The sequence below is a fragment of the Squalius cephalus genome (genome assembly GCF_949319135.1).
Source record: "Squalius cephalus genome assembly, chromosome: 19".
Classification (NCBI taxonomy): Eukaryota; Metazoa; Chordata; class Actinopteri; order Cypriniformes; family Leuciscidae; genus Squalius; species Squalius cephalus.
This window is the reverse complement of record NC_137140.1, coordinates 18,467,531-18,494,643: the sequence shown is the minus strand read 5'-3', so window position 1 is coordinate 18,494,643 and position 27,113 is coordinate 18,467,531. Positions and strand designations below refer to the sequence as shown.

General features: G+C 37.5%; 1 protein-coding gene across 2 annotated transcripts; it reads left to right on the top strand.

The window, feature by feature from the left end:
- The first annotated feature begins 595 nt into the window (after positions 1 to 595).
- On the top strand, positions 596 to 27,113 carry ptenb (phosphatase and tensin homolog B). 2 transcript variants are annotated; one of them, XM_079851408.1, is made up of 10 exons: positions 596 to 1,299; positions 4,802 to 4,886; positions 9,145 to 9,189; positions 9,483 to 9,526; positions 9,640 to 9,878; positions 13,175 to 13,316; positions 16,723 to 16,791; positions 17,152 to 17,318; positions 24,691 to 24,912; positions 25,066 to 27,113. In XM_079851408.1, exons 1-10 carry the CDS (start codon positions 1,221 to 1,223, stop codon positions 25,240 to 25,242), a joined length of 1,269 nt encoding a protein of 422 aa, XP_079707534.1. In that variant the 5' UTR covers positions 596 to 1,220; the 3' UTR covers positions 25,243 to 27,113. The 2 variants fall into 2 exon arrangements, with proteins under 2 accessions (XP_079707534.1, XP_079707535.1); XM_079851409.1 differs by lacking the exon at positions 16,723 to 16,791.

The window sequence follows — 27,113 nt, the reverse complement described above, 5'->3', positions numbered from 1 at the left end:
ACGTTGGCGCAATTAATTTCTATAATTTCATTTATTATTGCCAAATGATGTGCTTGTGCCTTTATGCAGTAACTTACTTTTCTGCTTGCGTAAGCATTTCAGTAATTTCCTGCCTTCTATTGCAGGGTAGTAGCATGGGTAGTAGAGGCATTGGTGAGGGGGGTAACTAGACGCATTCTGATATTTTCCCCGTATACAGGAGTGTTTTAAAAATACAGCTACAGGTTGTTCTTTTCAGTCATAATGTGCCAAACCAATAAATAATTATTTCAAAGGAAACGAGAATGCTGGTGCGTAATAACTACATTACTAAATTGAAATCTGATATAAAATATTGGAAACTTCCCTCATTTCTGTACACACGTGACCCTGGAACAAAAAGTAGTCCGATTGTGCTCTATCTGTATTCTTCCGCTTGCTGTACCCATAAAAAATAGTTAACGTATTTATTAATTTAATGTCATAACTGGTGTGTACCTAATAATTTGTGTATTTATATTCTGAAATAGGCTACAGCTAAAGCATTGGCATAATTATAAAATGCTGCATTAATGGAACTATTTGTCACAGCGGATGAATATGTTGTCTGAACGTCACCTTTTTCAATGGGAAGCCATGATGGAAGTTTGAGAGTTTAACAGGGGAGAAGTGAATGAAAAGGACCGGACTGGAGTCAGCCCCTACGCGACATTTAAAAAAAATCGAGTTTTTAATTTCTTGGTGGAGGCTGTCACCTTTCATGTATGTGTTGGGACCTGGGTATCGTGGATTGTTGTATGTTCGATGGCTTTTATTTTTTAAGGATGTGTAGACGAGCTAGTGCGCTAGCCGTTGAAGCTAGCGGCTAGACGGAGCGCGAGCTGAGTGCGAGCGGGGTTCTGACAACCGTGAAGCGCCCGGAGAGGATCCTCTCTCCGCCTTTGCGCTCAATCACGGCGGCTACGGTGCGACCAGAGACTTGTCGTGCTCTAGAAATTCTGCAATTCGAGACGTGGGAAGTTGCTTATCGTTTCACCTGGGGCTCGTCTGAGTCGAGGAGGGCATTTTGGAAGCCGGGCCTGTGGTGGTTTGGAGCGAGGCCCTTGATGAGAGAGCCACAGCAGACTCCATTCTAGCTAGCAGGGGGACTGCGAAACCAGCAGAGCATAAAGACGACGTATCGTCGGAAAGCAACAATACTCCCTCTCACACTAAAAACCTTAAAGACTCCTTTCACAGCAATGGCTGCGATCATAAAGGAATTTGTCAGTCGAAACAAAAGGAGATACCAGGAAGATGGGTTCGACTTGGACTTGACATGTATCCTCTTTGATCAATCAAATGTCCCTGTCCTGTCTATTGTGTAGAAACCAGTGTCTGCGGCGAAGGTAATGGCTTGCATCTTGTTCCAAATCGAGAAATCTCTGACGTTTCATCAGAAGATACAGGGGAAATGAGTATTAAGTTTATTTTAAATGAATTTTTTTTTTTTTTTTTTTTTTTTTTTTTTGCGCTTAGCTGAAACTATTGGTACTGGCACCTACTCGGCGACTGGAGCTTGACATGATCTAGATCTATTGGTTTTTGTAACTGGATCAAGTCTAAGTCAGCGCCTTTTAGATTCATGTCAGTTGTCAATTTAACCAAGTTATCGAGTAGACAGAAAATCAACAGACTGCACGCGCACTTATTTCATTAGTAACGTTTTTCTAGGCATGTCCGCAAGTTGCATGTGTAGACTACAATAAAATCAACGCCAGCGAGGTTGTAAGATGTCATTTGCTCCCTTCTTACGTAATCTGATATATCGATCGACGGCGAATCTGTTAATCCTGCGTTGATTTCAACTCAAGGCTTCTCGCACGAAAACTGCAGTTTGGGGGTTTAAAACAAAAGATGCGTCGCGTAGAGGTCTTGCTGGTTTATATAATGCGATGGATTAGATGAAATGCACAAGCAGTGTCACACAAAGAGCCATTGCATCAGCTGCTCGCAGAAAATAGATCTCGCGCTCAACTTGGGTTAGTTTTGATTGAGCAAAACGAGTCCGTTTGCGAACAAAAGGAAACGCTTTTGTATGTGAAGTGTCTTTTTTTAATGCAATCGCAGGAAGGGATTCGTGCAGTCCTGTTAAAGAGGACTCCCTCTGTTGCGCTTTATTTTAGAAACGTCATTGATGCCTGCTCACTGTTATGTGCCATATGTCAATGTCATTTTTGACTTTAAAGCACAGATACATTGTTGGTTTTGTGATGGCTGTGATTTGGTGCTTTACATTCTTGAAGATGAAGTGCAAAGCATTAGTGGTTTAGTAGCTTGTTTTATTTAAGCAGGTTTCGGTGTTATTGAAGATGCTCGTTGACGTTCACTTCTAGTCCTGTTCACTTAACTGTCCTACTCATTGTTGTCCTGTTATAAACACGAAAGGCAGGTGTAAAACATCAAGAAATAGGGCTGGAAGGACAGTTAGAGGGCAGAATAAAATCATTCAAGAGGTGCTATTATTTCTATAGCACTATAACAATCTGGCATGCTTTGGTGCATGTTTTTTCAAGAATTTTGTAATGTTAAGTGTATTTACACTAAACAAGGATGTTACTTTGCTTTAGCGTTAGTGTATTACATGAGTAAACTGAATGAATTGATTGCATGGACATTGATTTGCACCTCTGCTCAGATGGTGTTTGGGTCCCACTTTATTGACACATTGCATCATGCTATGCACTCATTGCGTTTAAAACGCACACACACACACACACACACACACACACAGTTGAAGTGGAATGCAGGCTTCTAAATTCCCACAGGATTGTTCAAAGAATATATATGTTGAATGACTTAATTCTTTCAGTCCCAATTTATTGATACTGAAAAGCAACACAGTCCACGACATTGATAACATGAAACGTGTATGATCGCAAGGCGTTACATATGTTTACCAGACGTAAACGTAAAAACAATTTTCTATGACTCATGTAAATGTATCTAGATTAGATTAAAATTGGCACAAAGCATCTCTGGTTGGAGAAACTGCCCTTAGGATCGCTGCACAGCTATTGCTCTTAAATGTACACAGAGCTCAACAATAAGGATTTTTTAAATGATAACTTATATTTGCCCTGCCAGGATTTTCACTGACTCCACTGCAAAAACTGACCCATTTATTCATTATTAATAGTTATAATTTTCATTAAAAAAATATTATTTAATAGCCTAAATGATTACTTAAATATTTGAAATAATAGCTTGACATTATATTGCTATAGACTCAATCGTGGCATACAGTGACCCATTTATTCATTATTAATAGATTTATAATTTTCATTAAATTATAATTGAATAGCCTAAATGATTACTTCCATATTTGAAATAATAGCTTGACATTATATTGCTATAGACTCAATCGTGGCATACAGATAGGCTAATGTTAATTTGGTAACTCAATCTCACAACAATGACCGAAAAAGGTCATGCTGATTTGAATTTGGATAATTTTGTGCACATATCTTTGTAAGCTAGAAGTCTTTGATGTGCATGTTTCTGCATATTTTTGTCTGAAAATGTATATAGCAAGCTTTTTAAAAGAGAGAAACACATTGGTGATATTGATGAATATCCCGATTGCTTGAATTTGACAAGATCTGATGTTTACGGATTTCAGAATTTGGTTCAAAGAAGCCTTTTGGCTTCTGGACCATTAAAAATGCAGACCCATAGCACGTTTTACAAGTTAACATGCATAATATTATCTGTGTCATGGGTATGTGAATCCTAACCATTTTACTGTTTATAACCTGATGGACATTTGGACATTTATATATTTAAAAACGCCGCCTTTAAAGACCTCTCTATGTCTTGTAAGAATCGCACCATCTCTGAGCTCAAATCCAAATAGTTGTCAAAAAATTTTGTTTCTTGTTTGCTGAAATGTCAAGTTTGCCAGATCAGGAGTGAGAACCACATGCTACACCATCCGAGAACACAGGAAGATGTTTCTTACCGTAATCTACTCCAGACCAGATGTTTAAAATTTTCTTTAAAGAGCATTCTGTCAGAAATCATCGATTGATTTTATTATTGGAGTGAAAAAAAAAGAAAGATACAAATTTGGATAGTGATCATGAATGATCTAACAACTAATATTTCAGTTGCATTTCCAAAGTTACATTTTGAAGTTGATATAACAATTGTGAGTCTCTTGTCTCTTATTGATAGATATTATTAGAATTTCTCTTCTACTATCAGGTATGTAATTTGTCTGCTGTATCAGGGACTTATTAGATTGTCTTTATTAATGAAGATCTGCACTTGTATGTCAGGCCGAAGGAGTGATGCACTCGTTATGGAAAGGTGAGGAAGGAAAGTGATTCCAGACTGGGCTGAGGCACAGTGTGATTTATTTAGTGCCCCTGTGTGGCCCTCTGGGTTAGAGGTCTATGCATTGGTCTCTTACAGCGAGAGCCATCTGTTCTATATTACCCAGAATTCTGTTATCTGAGCTCTCATTGCACAACTAAAAAGTAAAGCGCTGCTTTAGTGGAAATGCTGAAGTTCTCAGCTGAAACCGGGGTTTGATGTTTGTTAGTTTCCTTGCTCCTTGTGGCATCATTTTGCTGCTCTGCATTGTTCACTAATATCGCCTCAGAGTTTTGGATACAATTTATGTGTTTAAATAGTTGTTATAAATGTGTAAGACAATCAGCCAGTGAACTTTATAAATAGGTTCATGTTTAGTCAGATGATTGTACGTTTTTTTTTCTTCTTGTCCACATCAGTTTCCCTAGTAAGACTTCTCTAGATTTCCCTAACTTTTGCTGTCCAGATATATACCCCAATATTATAGCAATGGGTTTTCCGGCTGAAAGACTTGAGGGTGTCTACAGAAATAACATAGACGACGTCGTAAGGTAAGTATTCACTTTGTGTTTTGTCTCTGGAGATTTAGTCAGTATAAACCTTTCCATGTCTGTGAGTCACTTTTAACATTTACAACCCATGTTGGAGCAAAACAAAAAAAGCTAAAGCTGATATTTACAGCTGTGTTGGACTAGGCCTGTCACACCATGCATCCTAAACCTCTTGCACTGCTTTGACTTTGCATTGTCGTGGTCACATTCATTGACGTTTTAAGAAATGTGTAACTAATGGTAGGCAGTGTGTCATTCAAATATGCCATTCCACAGTCAAATGAATAAATGCATTTGTGATGTAAATCAGTTGAGAGTAAATATTAGCCTTGTCTGTGTGGTCTTTTCAGGTTAAAATAATGGTTTTGTATAATTTCGTCCCAACAATTAAGTTCATTAGACATTTTATTCAAGTCATCCATAGTTGCTTGGTGACATTTGACTAATGGCTAAAGTGTACAGGGCTCGACATTAACGCTTGTCCGATACAAGTGGATTTTTTGAAGAGGCAAGTGAAAGAGAATTTCACTTGCCTGACCGGACAAGCCTGATTAAAACGTCAATAACAAAAAAAAGAACTAGGGAATCACCAAAACGTGAGAATGACTCTGACTCTAATTGTATTACACGTAGTGTAAGTGGCGATCGATAGTGGATAATAATATATAATGTAGCTATAATGTACTGACGGTAACTAGGTTGTGCTGTTAAGGCTATCGCAGCCTCTCGAGGAGAAATCAAAACAAATGAGCCCAGCACACACAAATGAACTCTGTTAAAATAATGTGGTTTTTATATAACATGATAGGAGTTAAGCAACATCACACGGCCAAGAGTGCTGTTTTCCTGAATACATCACGATTGAAAATGTGACACTGATTTAATTCGACACTTCAATAAACAAGTAGTGAATAATAAGTCACTTACATTTTAGACACAATATTGACTTTTTGTTATGTTTCAGCAGCATTTTGTTTTTTCCCAACATTTCTTATTTGTATTTTCAAAAAAAATGTAAAACAATATCATAACATCATTTAATGCAGGTGTAATTTTTCAGTGTAAATGATTTAATTTGATTGGGAACAGCCCTATAGTGTATAATTTATTGGTCAAATTTAAAGAATTTGCAAATGCAAAGAATTTAAAATATAAACGATTAAGAACACATTTAATGAAATTTATAAAGATAAAAAAATGCTTTTATCACAAATATGCATATTTATAGAACTGATAGAACTCTGATGAGAATATTGCTTCAGAATAAATTAGATATACACCACAAAAAATCAATTTTTTGTGGACAAGCAACTTTTTTACTTTGATAAGTGAAAGACCGATTTATTTATCTGAAGGACAAGCACATGAAAAGGCTTAATGTCGAGCCCTGATTTTTTTTTTACACTTATGAAAAGGGTCCATGTACAGTGCGCGTGATGGAAATGTCATCATCAGAATGGTACGCGTGCCCCATTTTTGTAACCGTGTGTACTTTGTACGCGCAGATCGCACATGCTTATTGAATTTGTTTTGCACAAATCAGTTGTTTAACAAGGTGTCAACATTAGCCCTGGCCGTTGTTTTACACTTACAGTAAAAAAAAACAAAAAAACTGTGAATAACAAAATACAGACGTTATTTCAACAACAAAGACGCCAGCATTGTGTGCTTGTGTGAGGGTTATGAGATAGCCGTAACTTTAGTTTGAAAGAATACAAAGATATTTTATCAGACATAACTTCTGGAGAAAAATAGTGAAGACACAAAGAGCATGCATCGACCGCCTGCTTTCACTCACGCTATCAAATGGAGTATACTTTGAAAGGCTATACATTCCACTGTATGCTTACACAAAGGTACACTTAATATTAAAAATATATATATATATATATATTTTTTTTTTTTTTTTTTTTTTTTTTTAGGCAGAATTATGTGTATTGAAATAGTCTGGCAAAGACGCTCTCATTTCATTCCAAACCCATAAGAGTTCTGTTCATCTTGAAATATGAAGATATCTTTAATGAAACCTAAGAGATTTTATTCCCAACATTTTAAAAAGTATTCCACCAAAACTTTGATGGTTCAAAATGTTTGTTTTTGATTGTAAAAGAAATCATTATGAGCGCTTTAATTCAAATCTTCTGAAGTGACACGATCACTTTATATGATAAACCGTAGGGATGTTACAATTCACTCAACTCACGATGCGATACGATTCAACAATACTGTTTTTTGTTTGTTTTTTACAAAAAGAGACTTAAGACATTATAAATGAAAAAGCTTCCTTTTATTTCTCAGTCAAAATGCTGCACATTTCTTTTGTAAAAAAAAAAAATTTTGTTCAGTAATAAAACTAAATAGAAATTTTAAAACAAATCCCATAAAAGTCTGTCCAAGGGGATCTTCCAATGCTGTTTTCTTGGCAGGAGGTTGTTTCAGCTCAGTCTGTCTGGTCAAGAGGCTGCTCTGTTAAACGGACACTGGCACATTCCTCACTCTCATCCTGCACAGAGAAATAGCTGAAATAAAAGTACAGCAGTGACAGGGATTTTACATTGTTATAAGGGCAACATTTTATTTGTTATAATTTGTATCATTACACTTGCAAGAGTTATAAAAATAAAACGCATTAAAATAAATGTGCCATAATAATCAACAAATTACTAAAAAATGTATGTAAAAACATTTAGAGACAGTAAGAAATAAAGTAGTAAGTAAAATGAATGAAATACCTGGTTCTGCAACTGCACGTGTCAGCAGCTTTCTCCTTCAGTCTGTGGAATTGATACTTTGCACGTGACGTCACAAGTACTGGCTGGCGGGCAAGAACGTCGTTCTCCAGCAACGAAACCCAGTAAACTAATCAAGGGTCGCCAGTTTTATTATACAAAAGTTGGTGTTTTGAGGTGTAAACGACATGCCAGATAGTTGTTGTGCAATTGGATGGACTAACCGCAGATGAGATAAGCAACCTTCACAGTAGCCTATACACACGTGTGTGCAAATTACCATCAAAGGTAATTTCAACATTTGTTTGAATACAATGGGTGTATGATCATGTAATTAATCGTGTCTTTAAGTTACTGTAGTTTTGTCAATCAACACCACCAGTATTCACCAGTTGGTTCGGCGAGTCAGCTGTTTGTGTTATGAGTCTAAGCTAGACTAACTGTAACGTTAACGTTACGTTCACACTGCCGCCGGCGAGAGCGGCAAAATTCTTTGAAAATGAATGATTTCCGGGCACTTTGACGCTCTCGCCGGTGGCGGTGTGAACGCACAGTAACAGCTGTCGTCTTTTGCTAACAATAACAGAAGTGTGTGATAGGTTGTTTTGAGGTTTGTGATATCTATGGTTTTCAATGAGAACCAGAGATGACCCAACAGTAGAGCTAGATTATTTATGGAGGAATTATTAATGCTCGATTATCTTAAAAAAACTTGTCTGCTTTACACAATTTATACCTTGGAGTTAATCCTAGTCCATAGTTATGCAGCTAGCTCGCTAACAGACTTGATAGCTACTAGAAAGACCTGGAACTACAGGACTCAACGTTGAAAATACCCGTTTGTTGCCCGCCAGGTATCCGTGGTAGTCACGTGACTGCAAAGTATCAATACATCCTCGTGATGGTCTTTCTACGACAGAAAACAGCACCATGTGATCTCCGTGGCTCTCGCGAGTTGGGCTGCAAATCTGCCGGTCTGGCCTATTAATAGCTTTTTACGTACAGATGGAGGAGACTCTGCATTATATGCTGCATCATGTTTGTTGTGCTGCTAGTGTATATTAACATCATCTTGCAGTATTCTGCACCCAGTTTTTGTTTTGTCTGTAACCACCTCACTGGTTTCATTTTTAGTCTTCGGAAATCAAAATGCTGCCACACCTCAGATTTGAATGAGGATGGGGCATCCTCAACGTCAACATCTACCGCTTAATGCTACGCTACAACTTGCTCGCTGCTATCGTGTCTGTGAAGGGATGTCACCGTATACAGCTTCAGTGCCCCTGCTGTTTAAAACGCGTATCACGATTCATTTAAAGTCTCCACCGACTTGAATGTCATGCAAGCGTGTTTGAGCTTGGATTTATTAACCTTTTGAAGCATCAGTTTTGGTGGAGGGACATAAATCTATCAGATTCATTGAAATAATATTGGAACATGAAGGAGAGTAATTAAAGACAGGATTTTAATTTAAGGGCGAACTATTCCTTTAATGAAAATTAACAATGTTTTTTGTTCTCTTTCTGCAGATTCTTGGACTCAAAGCATAAAAATCATTACAAGATATATAATCTGTAAGTGTGTTTCAAAAAACCTGAGTTTTGTAAATGGGTTTTCATTTAATGGATTTTACTGATGGAACATTTCTTCCAGTTTGATGTTATAAAAGCAAAAAAGCTGCAATTCATGTTCAATTGAAGATTAAAGAAAACAAGCTGATCGTTGTGAATGGAGTGCATTGTCATTGCAAATAGTTCTGTTATTTAGTTGAGAATGTTCTGTTGGTTTTGGCATTGATTCAAAGTTCTTTGCAGAAAAGTGTTACATCGAACTTTTGTACTCATCGGTTTTTCTTTGTATTGTTTAGATGTGCAGAAAGACATTATGATACTGCCAAATTTAACTGCAGAGGTAAGATGCTCGGATTGCTGAAATCGGCTCTTTACAGATGGCTCTGAAATGTGATATTTTTTGTGTGGTGATAATGAAGGTCTCTTAATTAACTCTTTATTTCTCTCTTGTAGTTGCACAGTATCCATTTGAAGACCACAATCCTCCTCAGCTAGAGCTTATTAAGCCTTTCTGTGAAGATCTGGATAAGTGGCTCAGTGAAAATGACAATCATGTGGCTGCCATTCACTGCAAAGCTGGAAAGGGACGTACGGGTGTCATGATTTGTGCGTACTTGTTACACCGAGGCAAATTCAAAAAAGCACAAGAGGCTCTGGACTTCTATGGTGAAGTTAGAACCAGAGACAAGAAGGTGAAGTATATATTTTCTTTTCTTTTTTTTTCCTTTTCCAAAAAAACTGTTCTCATTCAAGTTTTTGTATAGAAATGTAAATCACAAGGTCAAATGTTTTGATATATTTTATCATTTTAAAGGGGCTGTTGGAACCTGTTTTGATGATCTAAAATGACAACACCACAAGCTCTATGTGATGTCATTATAGACTGCATATCACATCAGTTATGTCCCTAGTCTTACTGAAAGAGAAGAAAATATGTTCAGTCTCATCAAATTGCAATGGTTTTGGGCACTGATATAGTTACACCAAGGCTGTTGTATAAGAATTATCTATTAATAATGTCATAGCCTAATACATTTCAGTCCATAGTCCCAATGATAAAAATCCCCCTACCTACATCCTTTCCCCCTGAGTATTCTTCTGTAAAATGCAACAGTGCCCCCAACATTTTCAGAGGCCTTTGTTCTGGAAGTGTTTTTCTCATAGAAATTTTAAAGTCTTCGTTAAAGAGTTCTAAACCATGTACCAGCCCAACCAGCTACGTAGTGAATCACAAGCCAAAAAGTATTTGAAAATCAGACCAAAGGGCTTCAACACAACATATACCATCAATTAACAACTTCATAGCTCACAGTAGGTGTGTCTTTAAAGGTTTCAGTTATCAGTGTTTCATATTTGTTCCTTAGATTCTTTTGGACCACCATACTATAATCTGTCCTGCCACAGTTGAACTGAACTTCATGCCTTAAAATAGCTTGAATTTAACTCTACACCCTTGCTTTTAGTATATGATATTGTTGTCAAAAATACAGATTTTTCAAAATGTATTTGAATATCTGAAACCATTCCAATACTCCTTTTCCAATACTCCTTTTCCAATACTCCTTTTCTGCAGTATCGATACACTGATACCAGCTGGACGTTCCCACTCTTGTCTTCTCTCCAATGGCAAATTGACTCACACCCACCTCCACTCTCTCTCGTTTCATTTGTTCCGGTTAAATAGTGCTGGTGTTACAGGGCCTGAATTTTGGTGCAGAGTTTTTTTGTATGTGAATACTGAATAGTAAATGTATCCGTGCATAAGCTCTTAAAGTGACAGGAGCCTAATTTGCCTGTTGCTGTCTGTTAATCAAAGAACAAAAGACGAAGAAAATAACATTTCTCTTGACTGAATAACTTTTTGTAACTAGGCTATATATAATCCATTCAGAATTTGAATAAAAGTTGACATATAACAGTTATTGATAGGATTAGCCTTTGGCTTGACTAAGTTTTCAAACAGCTAATAATGTTTTGCTAATGTTGCGCAAGCCATGTTCCCATTCGCTATCTAGAATTTGAATAAAAGTTGACATATAACAGTTATTGATAGGATTAGCCTTTGGCTTGACTAAGTCTTCAAACAGCTAATAATGTTTTGCTAATGTTGCGAAAGCCATGTTCCCATTCGCTATCTCAGAGTCAGACAGCTACCTTCTAAAAATCAGCATTCCTAGAAATGATAGAAAAAGCCCCGCCCCACACATTGACGGGATTGGTTACAAGTTTGTGATGATAGGAGAGAGTGGTGGTTTCAAACCACGTTTTTGAGACTGTCTTTGATACGCTGCAGTTTTAAGAGAAAATACTCAGCAGTGATGTTGACAGATGCATTTGCACATGTTTTGTCTTAAAGCATATTAAAAACACCACATAGACATATTAACAGCTTTAAAAACTTGATTTTCATAAACTTCTTATAATAATATAACAGATCTCTAACTTTTATTTTGTGCTTTTGCTTTGGCAAAGTATCTTGTCAAATGAAAAAAAATTGAAAGCTTGATATGGCTTAGTGCCCTTATCAAAATCGCGAAAGGTTGCAATTTAAGTTAGTGTATAGTCTGTTGGACTTTTCTCTCAATCTCAGAGTGGCTCGGTTCACAGTGAAATTCAGCAAACCTCATCTCTGCATGTAATGTGAGTTTAGCATCCATTTGGGAACTCAACAGGAACCATTTATGCATTTTCACATTTGCATAATTTCTAGAATTTTTGTGGATAGATGATTGCAGCATTTCACTAGATTTGTAATGAGATGTTTATAAACCTGTTTTCATAAGAATTGCAGTTTTCTGCCAAAATAAAAGCTCAACTACAGTTTCCCAGCAAGATAAAAGCTCAAGTGTTTATCTCTTGCAAGTGAAGAAATTAAGACAAAAGCATTGCAATTTCCTAAATGTGCTTAATCTTTCATTTACATTTATTTCACAGTGCATTTGTTTGACATATGCACAAGCTGCTGTCTTATGGGTTAATAATACAATAAAAGTATTATTATTATTATTAATATATTCTAATTGTTTGGCTTCCTAAAACACCAGTATGAATAATGTTGACTGAGACACTATCACAACTAAAAGAGGATTAAAGTCGACATGAAATCAAAATTGACCCTATTTACTTTAACGCATATTACTAGTCTTGTGGTGAACAATTAATCCGTGCAAGTTAATACACAGAATTTTTTTTTTTTGCCATGGCAATCTTTAATCAAAATCTGAAAAGTTACTTCCGGTCTGGAATGGCGTTCCTTTTCTGATGACGTAGGTTTGACGGCTTGGGTTGAAAATGCTTAACCACTCCCCTCAAACCGTTAGTCTGCTATGAGCAGAGATGGAGAGGAGGAGCACTAAAGTAAAACCCTGCCCTCTGTTCAATATTCCGCTTCACTTGGAAACACTGGAAATCACAACACTGGAGAAAAGTCGTTTGCAACTTCCGGTTCACGGGGACTTTAAGTCCAGTTTTAAGTCCAGGTACAAGTTGTTGTTTTTTTACTGCTCAATTTGTGCACTGAACATGGTTTGGAGCGCTTAATTCTGAATTCTCAAAGTGTGCCTGATTGATGCATTAAATTTTAAAATCTACAAAAATGTTCACTAGAGGGATAGAGGTCCACACCCCATAGTCTTACAAAGTCCTGTGTGAATCAGTTCCCCTATGGAGAAAAAGAGTGGGATTTTTAATCCTGGAACCCAAATGTTGCACCCTACACTTATCACACAAAATAAAGGTTCTTTATTGGCATCAGTGGTTCCATGAAGAAACTTTAACATCCATGAAACCTTTCCATTGCACAAAAGGTTCTTTAGATTAAAATGTTCTTTGGGGAGCCAAAATTATTATTCTATGGCATTGTTAAAAAAAAAACTCCCCTCTAGAACCGTTGTTTCAAATGTCATGTTGCCTTTAATGACTCAATTCTAGTGTTGTTCAGGCCACGGAGGAGATGTTTGCGTTAACGCTGTGGTTTTCTATTTCACAGGGAGTGACTATTCCCAGTCAGAGGCGATATGTGTACTACTATAGCTACCTTCTGAAGAATAAGCTCGAGTACAAACCTGTGGCCTTGCTCTTTCACAAGATGGTGTTTGAGACAGTGCCTATGTTTAGTGGAGGGACCTGCAGTAAGTGCTTTTTCTCTTTTTATCTTTCTGACACTGTTGTTTTATATTTTGTATCATCATCCGTCTCGGGTGATTAGATCACAAGTGCTTTGGTGAGAGGCATCGCTGTATACACCTGGTATTAACTTTCACTTCCTGTGTCTTTTGTGACCAGTCTTGACTTTTCCAACTTTTGTGATCAGATATTTTCTTTAACATTTACACACACCCTTCAAAGTTTAAAACTCTTGTTTTAGTTTAGTGGATGAGTAGGTGAGTTGGAGGTCCTTTGTTTTCCAGGAAGCATTAGCTTTTACAGTACAAATGCAATGTTGGCACATGTGATTCTAACTACAGGCCATTTCACGCAGGATGTGCCAGTCACAAATGTCAGGGTCTGTTTTGATGAGATGCACATGGGAAATCACAGGCAGTTTGGCAGCGCTTAAGCAGTGCTTGTACACCCAAAGTCTTGCTGTTTGCATGTTCTAGGATATTTCACTGAGCTGTTTCGCCGCGGTTTCAGAAAACATGGAGGAGACAGTGAGAATAGTTACATACTATTTTTATATTATTTACTAAACTGAATTGTCTCTGAGAAGTGTCATACCGAGACATGCTTTTTAAAAATCTGTGGCATGGGAGTGAATTAATGGGTTTACCAGATACCAAAGTATAAAATAAAGATTCCAAATTTCATGAAGATTCCAAATTTCAGCCAGATTCAACAATTTACGTGAAGTTTAATCTTAATAAACATTTTTCGTCAACACTTGGCCTATTAAAACTTACACTTACTATTCTATATAGTTTATCTATTTAAAAAAGCTACAGTCCTGTTCCCCATACTGTACTTATTATAGTAATTACAATAACTGGTTAATAACTAGGTACTAACCCTGAACCTACCCCTACCCCTAAACTTAACCTTAGCCCATGTAGTTACCTTATATTACCCAGTACTTTCTTGGGTAAGTACTCCAAGTACTTGTATAAGTGCACGTACTGTAAAATAAAGTGCAACCAAAAAAAAAAAAACACCTTCCTACGTGTACTGTGCTAGACTAACTGGAACTAGTCACAGCACTTACAAATGAGGAGAAGAATAGAAGCAATCGAAGCAATAATAGGGCAATGGTATGTAAGGCGCTTTGGATAAGTGTCTGCTAAATGATTAATGTACTAGAAAATTTATGAATGGCATATTAGGCATGCATCCTTTCCAAGAAATTGCAATAAGCTTTGTGCTTTTGTTACTTTTGATATGAAACAAAGTCTCAGTTTTCAAATTCTGTCAGTTTTATAATGAAATAAAAAAAAAACAATACTATTGTTTCAGTTCAAGCGAAGTGCCAGCACAGATAGAGCACACATGAACTGATCTCTTCGACTTTACTACTAGTTGTAGAATAAACATGAAAAACACAAAATAAACATGAACGAACATCAGAAGGTATGTTAAAAGAAGCAGTACAACTTAACGTAATGCATCATGTTTCATGTAATCGCTCAATCCAACTTGGTGTCCTTGGTGACCATGACCTGAGGGTACTTGCACAGTTTTGGCGCAGTGACACCTAGTGGTCAGGAGATATGAAAATTGCCATTTTTGCTTGTAACTTCTGAATGGTTTGGCCAAAAATCACAAAACTGGTCTCTGTAGGTTTGTTGAAGAATGCTATATTTTATGAACTCATTGATGTATCGTTATGAAAAGGTATGTGCAATCAGCACCATTCCATGAAGGTACAAATAGTTTCAAGACAGTTGGTTTTTAATTAGTTTTGCCAGTTGTAATGAAACGGGTCTTATTAGATTCCTTAGGTCATGCCAAAAACATAGATACCAATTTTGCCATAGTCGGTCAAACTTTCTGTCTGCGATTTTTAGATTTTCGTTAAAAACCTACTTTTTCTAATTCCTAGACCGTTTGTCCAATTTTCCCCAAATTCGAGTCAGATCATCTTCAGACCATGCTGGCAAAAAGTTATGGGTTTCGTGTCAATAGACAAACCATTTTCTTATACCTGATCAACAAAATTGATGGCTTGATGCCAAAACATCTCTGAGGTGGTATAATGCTTTGGTATATTGACACCAAACTTTGCATGTCATTGTCACCTCACTCTGACCACGCCACATCAATTTGGTCACAACTCCACCTGTTGGTTGAAAGTGATAGACCAATAAATCATGTTACTACTGATTGTGTTTTTTTTTTTTGTTTGTTTTTTGTTTTTCAGCCATTTTGCCTAATCATCTCAATATGTCTTTAATTGCTCATTGTTGCAGTTGGTCTTATACTCGTGCCTTCTTTGTGCTTGGCCCCCTTAATTGCTGCTTGCAGCTATATTTCATTCTTTTTATGGTGATAGGATTTCAGACTATCCTATAGGATGTGATAGGATATCAAATGATCCTATCGGCCACATCTAAATTGCTAAATGTGGGAGATTAGGCATTATACAAGTTATACAAATTAACATCATGAATTTCTGTAAAGCTACCTCCATTTTTACCTTCATTTTAGTGCCGTCCACTTGTCGGATCATTTCAATCATTACAGACATTAATACCAGGTGTACGCAGGGTCTCCGGAAATGGAGATCAAGTCTCTCACCCCAGCCAAACACACTCTCTCACACACACTTTACTATTGTAACAGTGCCAAGGGTCAGCTTTACTAAATAGCATTCATGGCTGCTTGCGGCTTTCCTTTTTGCTTCAACTGCTGTAAATTCTACCCTACAAATTCAAACTTCTCTTTCTCTATGCACCTAGACATTAACCTTTATCCAGATAGACCTAATGTACTTCCTGGACTATTATATGTACTTTAGGCACATAGCTCTGTCGTTTTCAAAGAAAAGTGGCAAGAATGTATAAAGATTTTCCAGGCAGCTCTGCTTCCAGAGGGCCAACTCTTTACTTGGAGTGCGAGTTTGTCCAGTGGCGCTGTTGCACAGCATCCATGTCTCTGTCTATGACTGTACCTCCTCCAGGCCCTATTCTGAACACATTCTTGGTGACACTAACCAAGCCTGCCGTACTCGCTACAAACAGAAAGGCACACAGCTCCAGGGTGGATCATTAATGATGCTTTAGACAACCTACTGTTTGAAATCTGAACTTTATCCTCCATTTATATTTTATTTTTGTTGTTCTGTCTGTAACAACTTGTGTGAATTTTTTTTTTTTTTTTTGAGGCCGTACCTCAAGGCTAAAGGGCTTCCAATTGATGTTGCACTTACGGTTTCCTCCATAGTCTTTTATGGCCATTAATATTTCAGTCCAGTTCTGTTAAAGCTCTACATGTGTGTGTTGTGTTTTTAGCTCTGTTTAAACGTTTCTTCACCTCAAAGTGCCCTCTCTCTCTTGCTCTGGCCAGGCCACTGGACAGTCTTTAATCTCCTTCTTTTTCTCCAAGGGGATTCTGCTGTAAAAAGCAAGAGTGAGCAGATTCCACATGGGTTCAGAAAAACCAATTGGCATTGGGGTAACGTCAGCTTTTTAAAAAAATTGTTTCTCATTTTCTGTTCTGTTAGCCTAGCCAGTGTTGCTTTGTAGAATGTGTTTGCCATGTACAAGTAAAAGCCCCTAACGCCACTTTTGGGTGGTCGTTTGTGATGTCCCATCCAAAGCAGATGGGAAGTGTGGTCCTGCGTCAGCTGTTCTCAGAATAGGGCCCTTAGCATGCCACTGTTAACTTGTCTTTTCTGTATCAATTTTTCTGCTGTTTCTATCCTGTTGTTTTCCTCTATGCTTCTCTTCTGTGTCATGTTAACATATGCATAAGCTCACATTTAGTTTGTCGCACAGAGCTGGAATGGCAATTACACATTGTTTTATTTCGCAGATCCTCAGTTTGTGGTGTACCAGCTGAAGGTGAAAATCCACACCTCCAACCCAGTGCACACAAGGCGAGAGGAGAAATACATGTACTTTGAGTTTCCGCAGCCACTGCCTGTGTGTGGAGACATCAAGGTAGAGTTCTTCCACAAACAGAACAAGATGATGAAAAAGGTAAGTGTCAGTTCCCAAACAGCCCAGAGAGCGCTCTTACAGATCTCTATTGTTACTCGTCTTGTTTTGTAACCGGATATTAAGGATGATCTTTTCTCCACACTGCTCGACCACACGCACTCCGTTCAGTGACTGTGTGTTATGTTAATGTGTATAGCCTAATGTAAGTGCGTTTCGATTTGAGGCTGGTGGTGTAATGTCATCACGTGATCGCACGCACATACACATCAAAGTAACCTTCAGCTAGTGACTACTTGACGTGTGGCTGAGCATTGTAGCGAAAGGATAATCATTTTATTCTGTCTTGTATTAATAAACAAAATGGGAAAACTGCTCTCAGACGGAAACAGACCCTCACCGTTCACTTAAAGGAGCCGGCTCATAGAGTTGAACGATACGTCACTCCTGTTTCCATTGATGTTGTTTTATTTACTATTGGTTACTAGGTTACCAATACCACCGTCACGCAGCTTTACAGTGAGAAACAGGAAATAATAATCATTGTTGCAAACAGAATTCAAACAATTTATAATGTACAATATAATGCTATATATTATACAGAGTAAATAGAATTATGGTAAAACTTCACAATATGGTCTCATTTTTTTTACATAGATGTATTAGCTAACATGAATTAACAATGAGCAGTAAATTGAATGAGCAGCTTTAGCATATCATTAACTAAGCTGCAAAGCAGGGGAGTCCCGAGAGAAGCCAGGTTATCCCAGTATATTTTTCTGTTAATATGAAAAATCGGACTCAGAGATGGTGACAGGAACATGGTTTGTGTAACATTAGTAAAACATTATAGCTGTTTGATAACGTTGTCAAGCCAAAGGCTAATCATATCAGTTTCCGTTATGTCTTCGGCCTTTTAGAAAGCGATACATAAAACACATTACCGTTCTGATACATCGAGTTGTAGACAAACCTGTATAATTCGCCCTTCCTCCTCTTCTTCTGAATTATTTTCTGGTTCAAACATATATGGCTGAATTAAACCAGTATTTACACTTTCCATTGTGCAGCATTTAGTGGCAAGTTGAACGAGTGGATCAGGTAGTCTGAGATTTTGTGATTGAGTGGAGCTGGGGACCAATTTGCGTATTCATGGATCCACGTATACTAAACCAAGCATGGGTGTAGAGTTACATTCAAGCTAGGGCTGAACGATACATCGAATTTTCATCGTCATCGCGATATGAACTCGCGCGATGAACACATCGCAACAGACAGCCTGACACGATGAATAACACCTGGTTCAGATTACAAGATTTTTGTGTCTGTTACGATAGTCACGGTGTCAGATTACATGATTTTGACTCCTAAAATCTTGTCGTGTCATGGACAAGAGACATGTCAGACTACACGTTGCTTTCCGACCAGTCATCGCGTGCCGTCACGCACACATTCACACGCTCACATTCACTCGCGCGCACACACACACACATTCACTCGCGCGCGCGCACACACACACACACACACACACACACACACACACACACACACACACACACACACACACACACACACACACACACACACACACTGTCCCTCGCTCACTCACTCACGCACACACACACACACACACACAGTCTCACTGTCCCTCACTCACTCACTCACTCACTCACTCACTCGCGCACACACACACACACACACACACACTCACTCACTCACTCACTCACTGTCCCTCGCTCACTCACTCACTTGCGCTCACTCACTCGCGCTAAATCGCGTAATCTGAACCAGGCAGGTAATAAACGTTTGACCTATCACGCAAATAACCTATTAAAGCACTAAGACATGGGAACAGTATATTCTATTAAAATAGTCTATTTAAAAAAAAAAAAAATCAGGAATTGTTGTTAGCTATAGCTAACATTCACATTTGAATATTTATCGCAAGACATATCGTCATCGCAATATTAAACAATGTTATCGCACATCACAGCTTTTCCTCATATCGTGCAGCCCTAATTCAAGCTATTTTAAGGCATAAAAAAATGTCATTTTGGTGATCAAAGGTGAGGTTTAAGTGATAAAATGTACTACAGGAGGGATTAAAGGTGCTGTATGTAACTTATTCACTCTATGTAAGCATAAAAATAATAAAAAAAATGTTTGCATTAGGGATGCACCGAAATGAAATTCTTGGCCGAAGCCGAAGCCGAATAATAATGAAATGCTTGGCCGAAGGCCGAATACCGAACGCGGTGTTTCGCATTTTTTTCCATTTATTTTGCCAATTTTTTCACCATTACAATAATTAAATAGTAAAAATTAGCTTTTTACTATTTTGTGTTGCTTTTCAGAGAAATAAATCAAAGAATATAAATACAATTTCAAAATATTTATTTAACACTGAACATTTTTTTAACATTCCAGCAGATATTATACAAACAAAGCCAAATATATAACTTAAAATAAATAAATTAGTAAAATTAAAAAAAATAATTATTTGGCCATCTTTGAAGCCCCCCTTCTTGAATAGCCTATGTTAGGCCTATAACTGACTGCTGAAAGTAACTCTGTATGTCTACAACAACAAATGTGCATTGAATAGTGCAAAAAAAAATGTGGATGAACCCACAACAAATGAATAACTGTCCTAGACATAAGCCTACTTAGCCTACTTCTTCAGGAAAAGTGGCAGGTTCTTCTTTATAAAATAAAAAAGAATGGCAGACAGGGACGAAGATAAAAATATTTGTCATTATTTTCTTTGTTATTAAATATTAAGATCAAAGATACACATTACACATACACAAATTAATATACAAATTAAATAAACAGTGCTTTATGTTTTCAGCTACAGTAGGTGTATTTAACAGTATAGAAGAAAGTAATTAAATGAACAAATGAAAATAAAACAAAACGGACTTCACTGTATAAATTATACATTGATACTTATTAAAGCTACTATTAAAGTGTCAGTCAAGAGCAGTGAGTGATTTTCTCTTTGCACTTTGTTGTTTTATTAACATTAAAGGGATAGTTCTGCTATAAATTCAAATTGTCATAATTTGCTCTCTCAAGTTGTTTTAAACTCAAATAAGTTTCTTCTGTTGAAAATAAAAGTTACTGAGCCACATTCTTCAAAATATTAATATTAGAAAAATATTAGAAGGAAATTAATACAGGTTTGGAACAACATTAGAGTGCGTAAATAATGAGATAATTTTTATTTTTGGGTGAACTATCCCTTTAAGGATAAGCGGCAGCGTGTTTTCTATTCAGCTACTGTCTCTTTAAGAGCTGCGCGTGACGCGTCTAATATACACGCATTTGACAAGCAGATTTTCTCTCAATTTTCTCAAGTTTGCTTTCACTTTAGACATAACCGACTTTGTTTATGTAAACCTTGTGTATTTAAGACTCGAAAGATAACTTTGTCCAGTATCCAGGCACTGGTAGACAGGCTTTTAGTGCATGTGAGCTTCACATAACTTAACGTACGGACTGAGAAACGCGCATCAGCACGCAAATTAAATGTTTAACCGACAAGTCATTATTGCACATGCAAATTATGAACTTTTGCGAACTGCAGTGTCCCGTTCCGCTGCGTAAACATTTTATGTGAATATACGTCGTGTTGTTCAGTGGGACAAAGGCGCCAGAACAGCAACTGATAGAATGCACGATACTACGATATTACTTAAAAAGCAGATCGTGGAGACATTTTAATGGTCCACGATCAAAATCGTCATATCGCACACCCCTACTTTCTCGTACTCTGCATGATGTTCGGGGTGTCTTGATTTTAAGTGATAAATTAAACTTGAAGTGCTGTAGGCTACGTTTTTGCAGATGCACCCCCTCTGGACAATTCAGCAGAACAGTGTCTGCAAACGGCCGTTTTTGCCTCTTTCTCTGACACTTTAAATTGCTTCCACACTGCCGACATGTTTGCTGCATAAAGCGCGCGCCTCTCACTCTACGCGGGTTACTATTTGATCGCGTCATTAAAAACGTCATTGTTCGGCAAATTTTATTCGGCCTTTTTACTTATTCGGCCGAACACCGAAAGTGCTTTTTTTGGCTATTTTCGGCCGAATAATTTCGGTTGCCGAACATTCGGTGCATCCCTAGTTTGCATTTGAGGAGCATATTGAGGAAACATGCTGTTCACTTAATCGTTTCTCTGAAAACCACTTATACAGCCAGTTATTTGACTTTGAAATGTGTGGAATGTTTGTTATTGTTTTGGTCTGTGATGCTGCACATTGCCAATTTTCATTGTCCATTACGCTCTTTTCCTGTTGCGTGTGCTCAAACTGCAGTAGCACCTATACTGACGTAATTGTGACACAAAATCCTAAATAAATAGCCTAATTTTGTGTCTCAGATTTTTCTCATCTGTGGCTTTAATAAAAGAATCTTGCGCTGGCCAGTGTTACGGTCACTTATACTGACACCTACTGGCGTGCGTCCGCGCAGCATCATGCAAAAATATAAAGGTTTACAGTAACAGATGCGACTGTTAATTTGTCATTTGTAGTGACCTATGATAGATTTATTTTGTGTCTTTCCTAAGCCCCTTTCACACAGAGATTCCGGAAAATCCATGGATAAAGTGACCCGGGATCTGACCCGGGTTCATTTGATTTTGGTTCATTCACACTGCCAGTGATTTTCCGGAATCAGAGAGTGCGTTCACACACAACCCGTAAAAATCCCGTAAAGACACGTGACATCGATGTGACTTGTAATGTCTCAGGAGCGTGTTAAGTTTGCTTATGAGCTGCGATTTCTCTCGAGAGAAACCACGCTTGTGCATGTTTTTCTGATTCGATCATAAACTTGCGCGTTATGTACCATTTCACAGCTGGCGAACGATCTCGGCTTCAGGGTCATCAATACGACACGGCATTATTACGGCTTTTGTTCACACAGCGTGCGTTCCGGGACTGAACACGGCAATGTTACTAGGTCCCCAACCCGGCATCGATCCCGGGTCGTGTTTGCGTTCACACAGAAGGCCCTCTGGCAATTTGCTGGTAATTTCCCGGGTTCAAAGCGCTCTGTGAAAGGGGCTCTAGAATGGCCAGTTTTTGACTTTGCGAGATAAACAACATAAAGTAGCATTGGTATTACAAAACATTCAGTGGCACATCACATGCCAATCAAATACAGACTTGACACAGATAACACGTTTGAAAAGATATTACTGACTTTAATGCGTTTAATTGCTATTTAAAGGCTATTTATTTGGGATTTTGTGTCACAATTACGTCAGTATAGGTGCTCGATTCATCTGTCAGTCACTACTGGAGGTGTCACAACACATGGTGACATGTTCCGCGACTCGGTGTCATGTCAGTGTCAGTGTGTCGCGATAATGTCAGTGACACATGCCACTATCCACTGGCACATGCCAATGAAGACCGGATGTGCCAAGAAGCATAGTGACATGTGCCATTGGCTTCTGTGCGTCAGATGCCATGTCACTTAATGTTAATACCGCCTTCTCAAAATGGCAACCCGTGTGAGCGCCGTCCAGTCTGAGGGGCAGTTGGCGGGAGAAACAATGATATTTTGAATTTGACTGCAGTACCTATTTCGACCAATAATTGTCATTCTTACATTCTGCACCTTTAACTTAGTGTTTAATGTTAACCTCATTATATACACTTAAGATTAATAAATACTGTAGAAGTATTATTCATAATTTCATACTTAACATTAATTAACTACATTAGGGGTGAGCGGTATGACCAAAATTCTGTTTCACGGTATGACTAATTTTATTTCACGGTAATGATATATTTATTTCACGATATAGTTATTTATATCTAGTTTTTTTTCCCGAAAAATCAACAAAAAGGGCTTTGTATAATAAATAAACCCAAATAGGCTACTTCAGAAAGGAAAAGTACTTCACTGTGTTTGAATTTTCTTTTTCTTTTATTTGGTAAATTATTTCTTTGGTAAACTATTTTTAATAGCTAAATATAGTAAACAAAACACTCTCATCAACTTTTAGATGAACTGCCCCCAACTGATTGATATTAAATATGTGCAATTAAACTTTAAATTAAAGTGTTGCTTCATCAATCAGTTTATAATATCTAAATATTTTATATTGAACTATTCTATTCATAATAAATTAGTTACTTCCTTTTAATTTGGTAGGATATTAGTAGATACTAGTAAGTTACGTTTAAATGTTTTTCCGGTACATTTTTGCCATGTCTGCTTTTAAAGGACTTGTTTTGTTCTTTTTGTGATATCTGGCAACCCGTCACCTAAAGCTATGTTCAGAAGCATCAAGTTCAGAACAGAATTGACTAGGAGTAGAACAGCAGTATGAAAACCGAACAGCAGCTACTGTTAGTGTTGACTAAGTAGTGTAAATTATACACACCTTGTTGTAACTGCGTCATTTTACATAGCTCGGTGAACACCGACACACTCAGTGCGTGTGCACGCGTGCGTCTTTTGCATCAGTAAAATGCGATCGGAATTTGAGTGACACGTTGTAATCACGCATTGAGTCGAAGCAAGATTTTATCAGCTGTTTCAGTGGCCAATTTTTTGGAGTTAGAAATATATAACTCGCGCTGCATATTTAGTAATTTTGCCTCAGATACAGGATTATACATTTGCTTTAACAAGCAGGATGTTCATTACCACGGCAACCGCTCACGTGTCATACTGAATGCTTTCGTGTTTAAAACGCTTTCTCCATGTTTCTTTGACAAATCTCAGTGTCTCATTCTCATGCACGCTGCACGTGAGTTAACCACGCCCACTTATTTACATGTCGCGGTATCACGGAATAAAAAAAGAACAGCTTTTTACATGGTTGGGTGGTGTAAAACACAATCATGGAATGAGTCATTGGATATCACAGTAATGGTATGTCATTATGTAGTTATTTTCTGGACATTCAACTTAATGTATTACATAACCATGTAGTAATGTTTTTTCAATTATATATTGAGTAAAATACTTAAGCTCAAATACACGCCCTTTCATTTGTTTTAAGTGTGCCATCAGAAACTGCTATTGTAGTACAACAGAATCTCCACCACACAATGTATTTAATAACTCCAATTTACAACTACTGTATGTATATCCAACTACACCCACATGTTATTCACCACTTGTGTACTCCATGGCAAATCGCCACTGTTTGATTTTTCTATATCGTTGCTGAATACAAACTATCCTATCACCACCGCTCTAAACTGCTCCGTGTGGACTAAAAGGCGTTAGGTATTATAACATTAACATTTCCTTTAAAAATGCTTTGAAGTAATGTGTATTGTGAGATGTAATTGAAGACTTATTTTATAAAATGTTTTGCATTTTCTTTTATATTATTACACTACTTGATTGTAGCTTTTATTTGCTTATTTTTGTTCAACAGGACAAGATGTTTCACTTCTGGGTGAACACCTTCTTCATCCCTGGACCAGAGGAGAGCTCAGAGAAGGTTGAAAACGGAGGTTTAGTGAAGGAACTGGATGGAATCCAAACAACAGAACGGGGAGAGAATGACAAGGATTATCTAATCCTGACTTTAACCAAGAACGACTTGGATAAAGCCAATAAGGATAAAGCCAACCGATACTTCTCTCCAAACTTCAAGGTGTGTTAAGCACTGGTGCTCATCACATTCCAAATGCTATTCATTCAGGTGTTAAACTGTGGTGTTAAGCTCATCCAAAGTTGCAATGTATAAATCTACAAATGTTCAATTGTCTAAAATGTTTTCTCTTGTTTTGTTTTTTTTCCCAATTAGGTGAAGCTGTACTTCACAAAAACAGTGGAGGAACCATCCAACTCGGAGGCCAGCACTTCTACATCTGTAACCCCGGATGTTAGCGATAATGAACCGGACCATTACCGGTATTCGGACACAACAGACTCGGACCCTGAAAATGAACAGTATGATGAAGAACAGATTACTAAAGTTTGAAATATTTTTATGGGAAGAAAAAAAGAAACCATACGTAATAGAGTTGTATAAAGGAGAAAACTTGAATATGAACTGAAAGCAAGTACTTTTTTCTTTTTTTTTTCTTTTTTTTTTTCTCTCTCTCCACCCCCTCTTTTTTTTTTTTTTTTTTTTTCAAGCAGAAGTAAGACACACGTCACACAAAACGCCACCAGTTTTAGGGACAAATATGCGGACCAATTTTTCATTTGTTCATCTGCCCCTCTCCATGAAGTATCAACACTGATGTTCTGTGGAGAACGGCATCATGTAAATACATGTTCATGCTGTAACACAAGAAAGGAAACCCAGTCAGGATGGGAGATCGTTTATGGGAGACATCCAGTGGAGATTAAAATTTGCTGCTCCATCAACCTGTTGACACCAAGGCCAGTGCTTTAATCAGCATTCATGCCCCCATGTCTGTCCTCCTTTAGTCTGTCCTACCTACTGTGAAACTCTTCTCATGCTGCTGGAAGGCTGCCACGTTTCAGTCGGGCTCTGTTGTGCAGTGGAATATTTCTGTCTGCTTTCATCATTATTATTATTATTACCACTACTAAAGTGGAGGTGGTAATGATTCTTTTAAACTACATGACATTGGCAGTAAACACAAATAGCTCCATGTATTTTTTTTGTTTTGTTTTTTCCTCCTCCTCTTTTTTTTTTTTTTTTGTTTTTTTTTTTTAATGCAAACACACACACACACACAACACAACAGGGAAACCAGTGTTGCAATAATGTTGATCGAAGGTGTGCATGTTATTGGAATCAGTTTCCATGTTGTCAAATAAATAGTATACAATGTTTTTTCTAAAAGAAGTTTCTAAAGTCATTTACAATTTGATTGTATCTGGGAGGAAGTCGTTGCCATCACTCTTTTCTTCTGCAGATGGGATTTGAATCTATAAACAGTCCCTCAGTGGCACTTCATTTTTATAATTCACAAGTTCCCCCTTTAAAATTGGCACTTGTTTAAATTGGCTCTTACAGGATGGTTAGTTTTCTGTTTCACTTCTTAAAGGTTCATGGTTTGAGCTCACATTAGCGTCAGTCATAAAACTGTTGTGGGATGCGGATCAATCTTGCGCGAGGGCTCCGCGTGGCCACGGTTCATTACAGCGATCACAGGTCAGATTTGATGATGTACAGCATCTCATGTAATGCATGTCAACACGGAGAAGCCCTTTTCTGAATGTATCAACCTTGGATGCAAGTTTTGATTTGAATTCAACAGCATTCACATTGTTTTTCTTTCTTTCTGGCTATGTCAGACATCAGGTCTTTGGCTCCCTATAAACGTGTTTGTAGCCTTATCGTGCATGATCTAATGAAATCTCTATCATTTATCCAGCATTGGTGCTTGCTAAACTGCAAACTTACAATGCACAGTACAGTCGTTTCGGAGCAAAGAACCTCATGGTGCAAGCGTTCAAATACACTGCGGTGCTTGTCGTAACTGTTAATTGCACTTTGATGTGCATAACCAATTAGTTTCCAACAATTTGTGTCCCTCACTAGCTAGAATTCATTTCTATATATTTTTTTTTTTTCTTGTTCTTGAACAGGCCTCGTTCCCTTTGGAATGAGCATAGTGCAGCTACGGATTTTACTCAGTCTTGTGCTTGCTTCAGAAATATTAAAGCCCTATATATGAGAATATTTAAATGTATAATTTTCTTTTAAGCATGCCAAATCTTTTTTTTTTTTTTTTTTTTTTTTTTAACATCTGGCTGATGTGGCCAGACCAAAAAACAAACACACGCACACACACACACACACACACACACATGTGTACACACACACACACGCACACACAAACAAACAAACAAACACACACACACACAGCACAC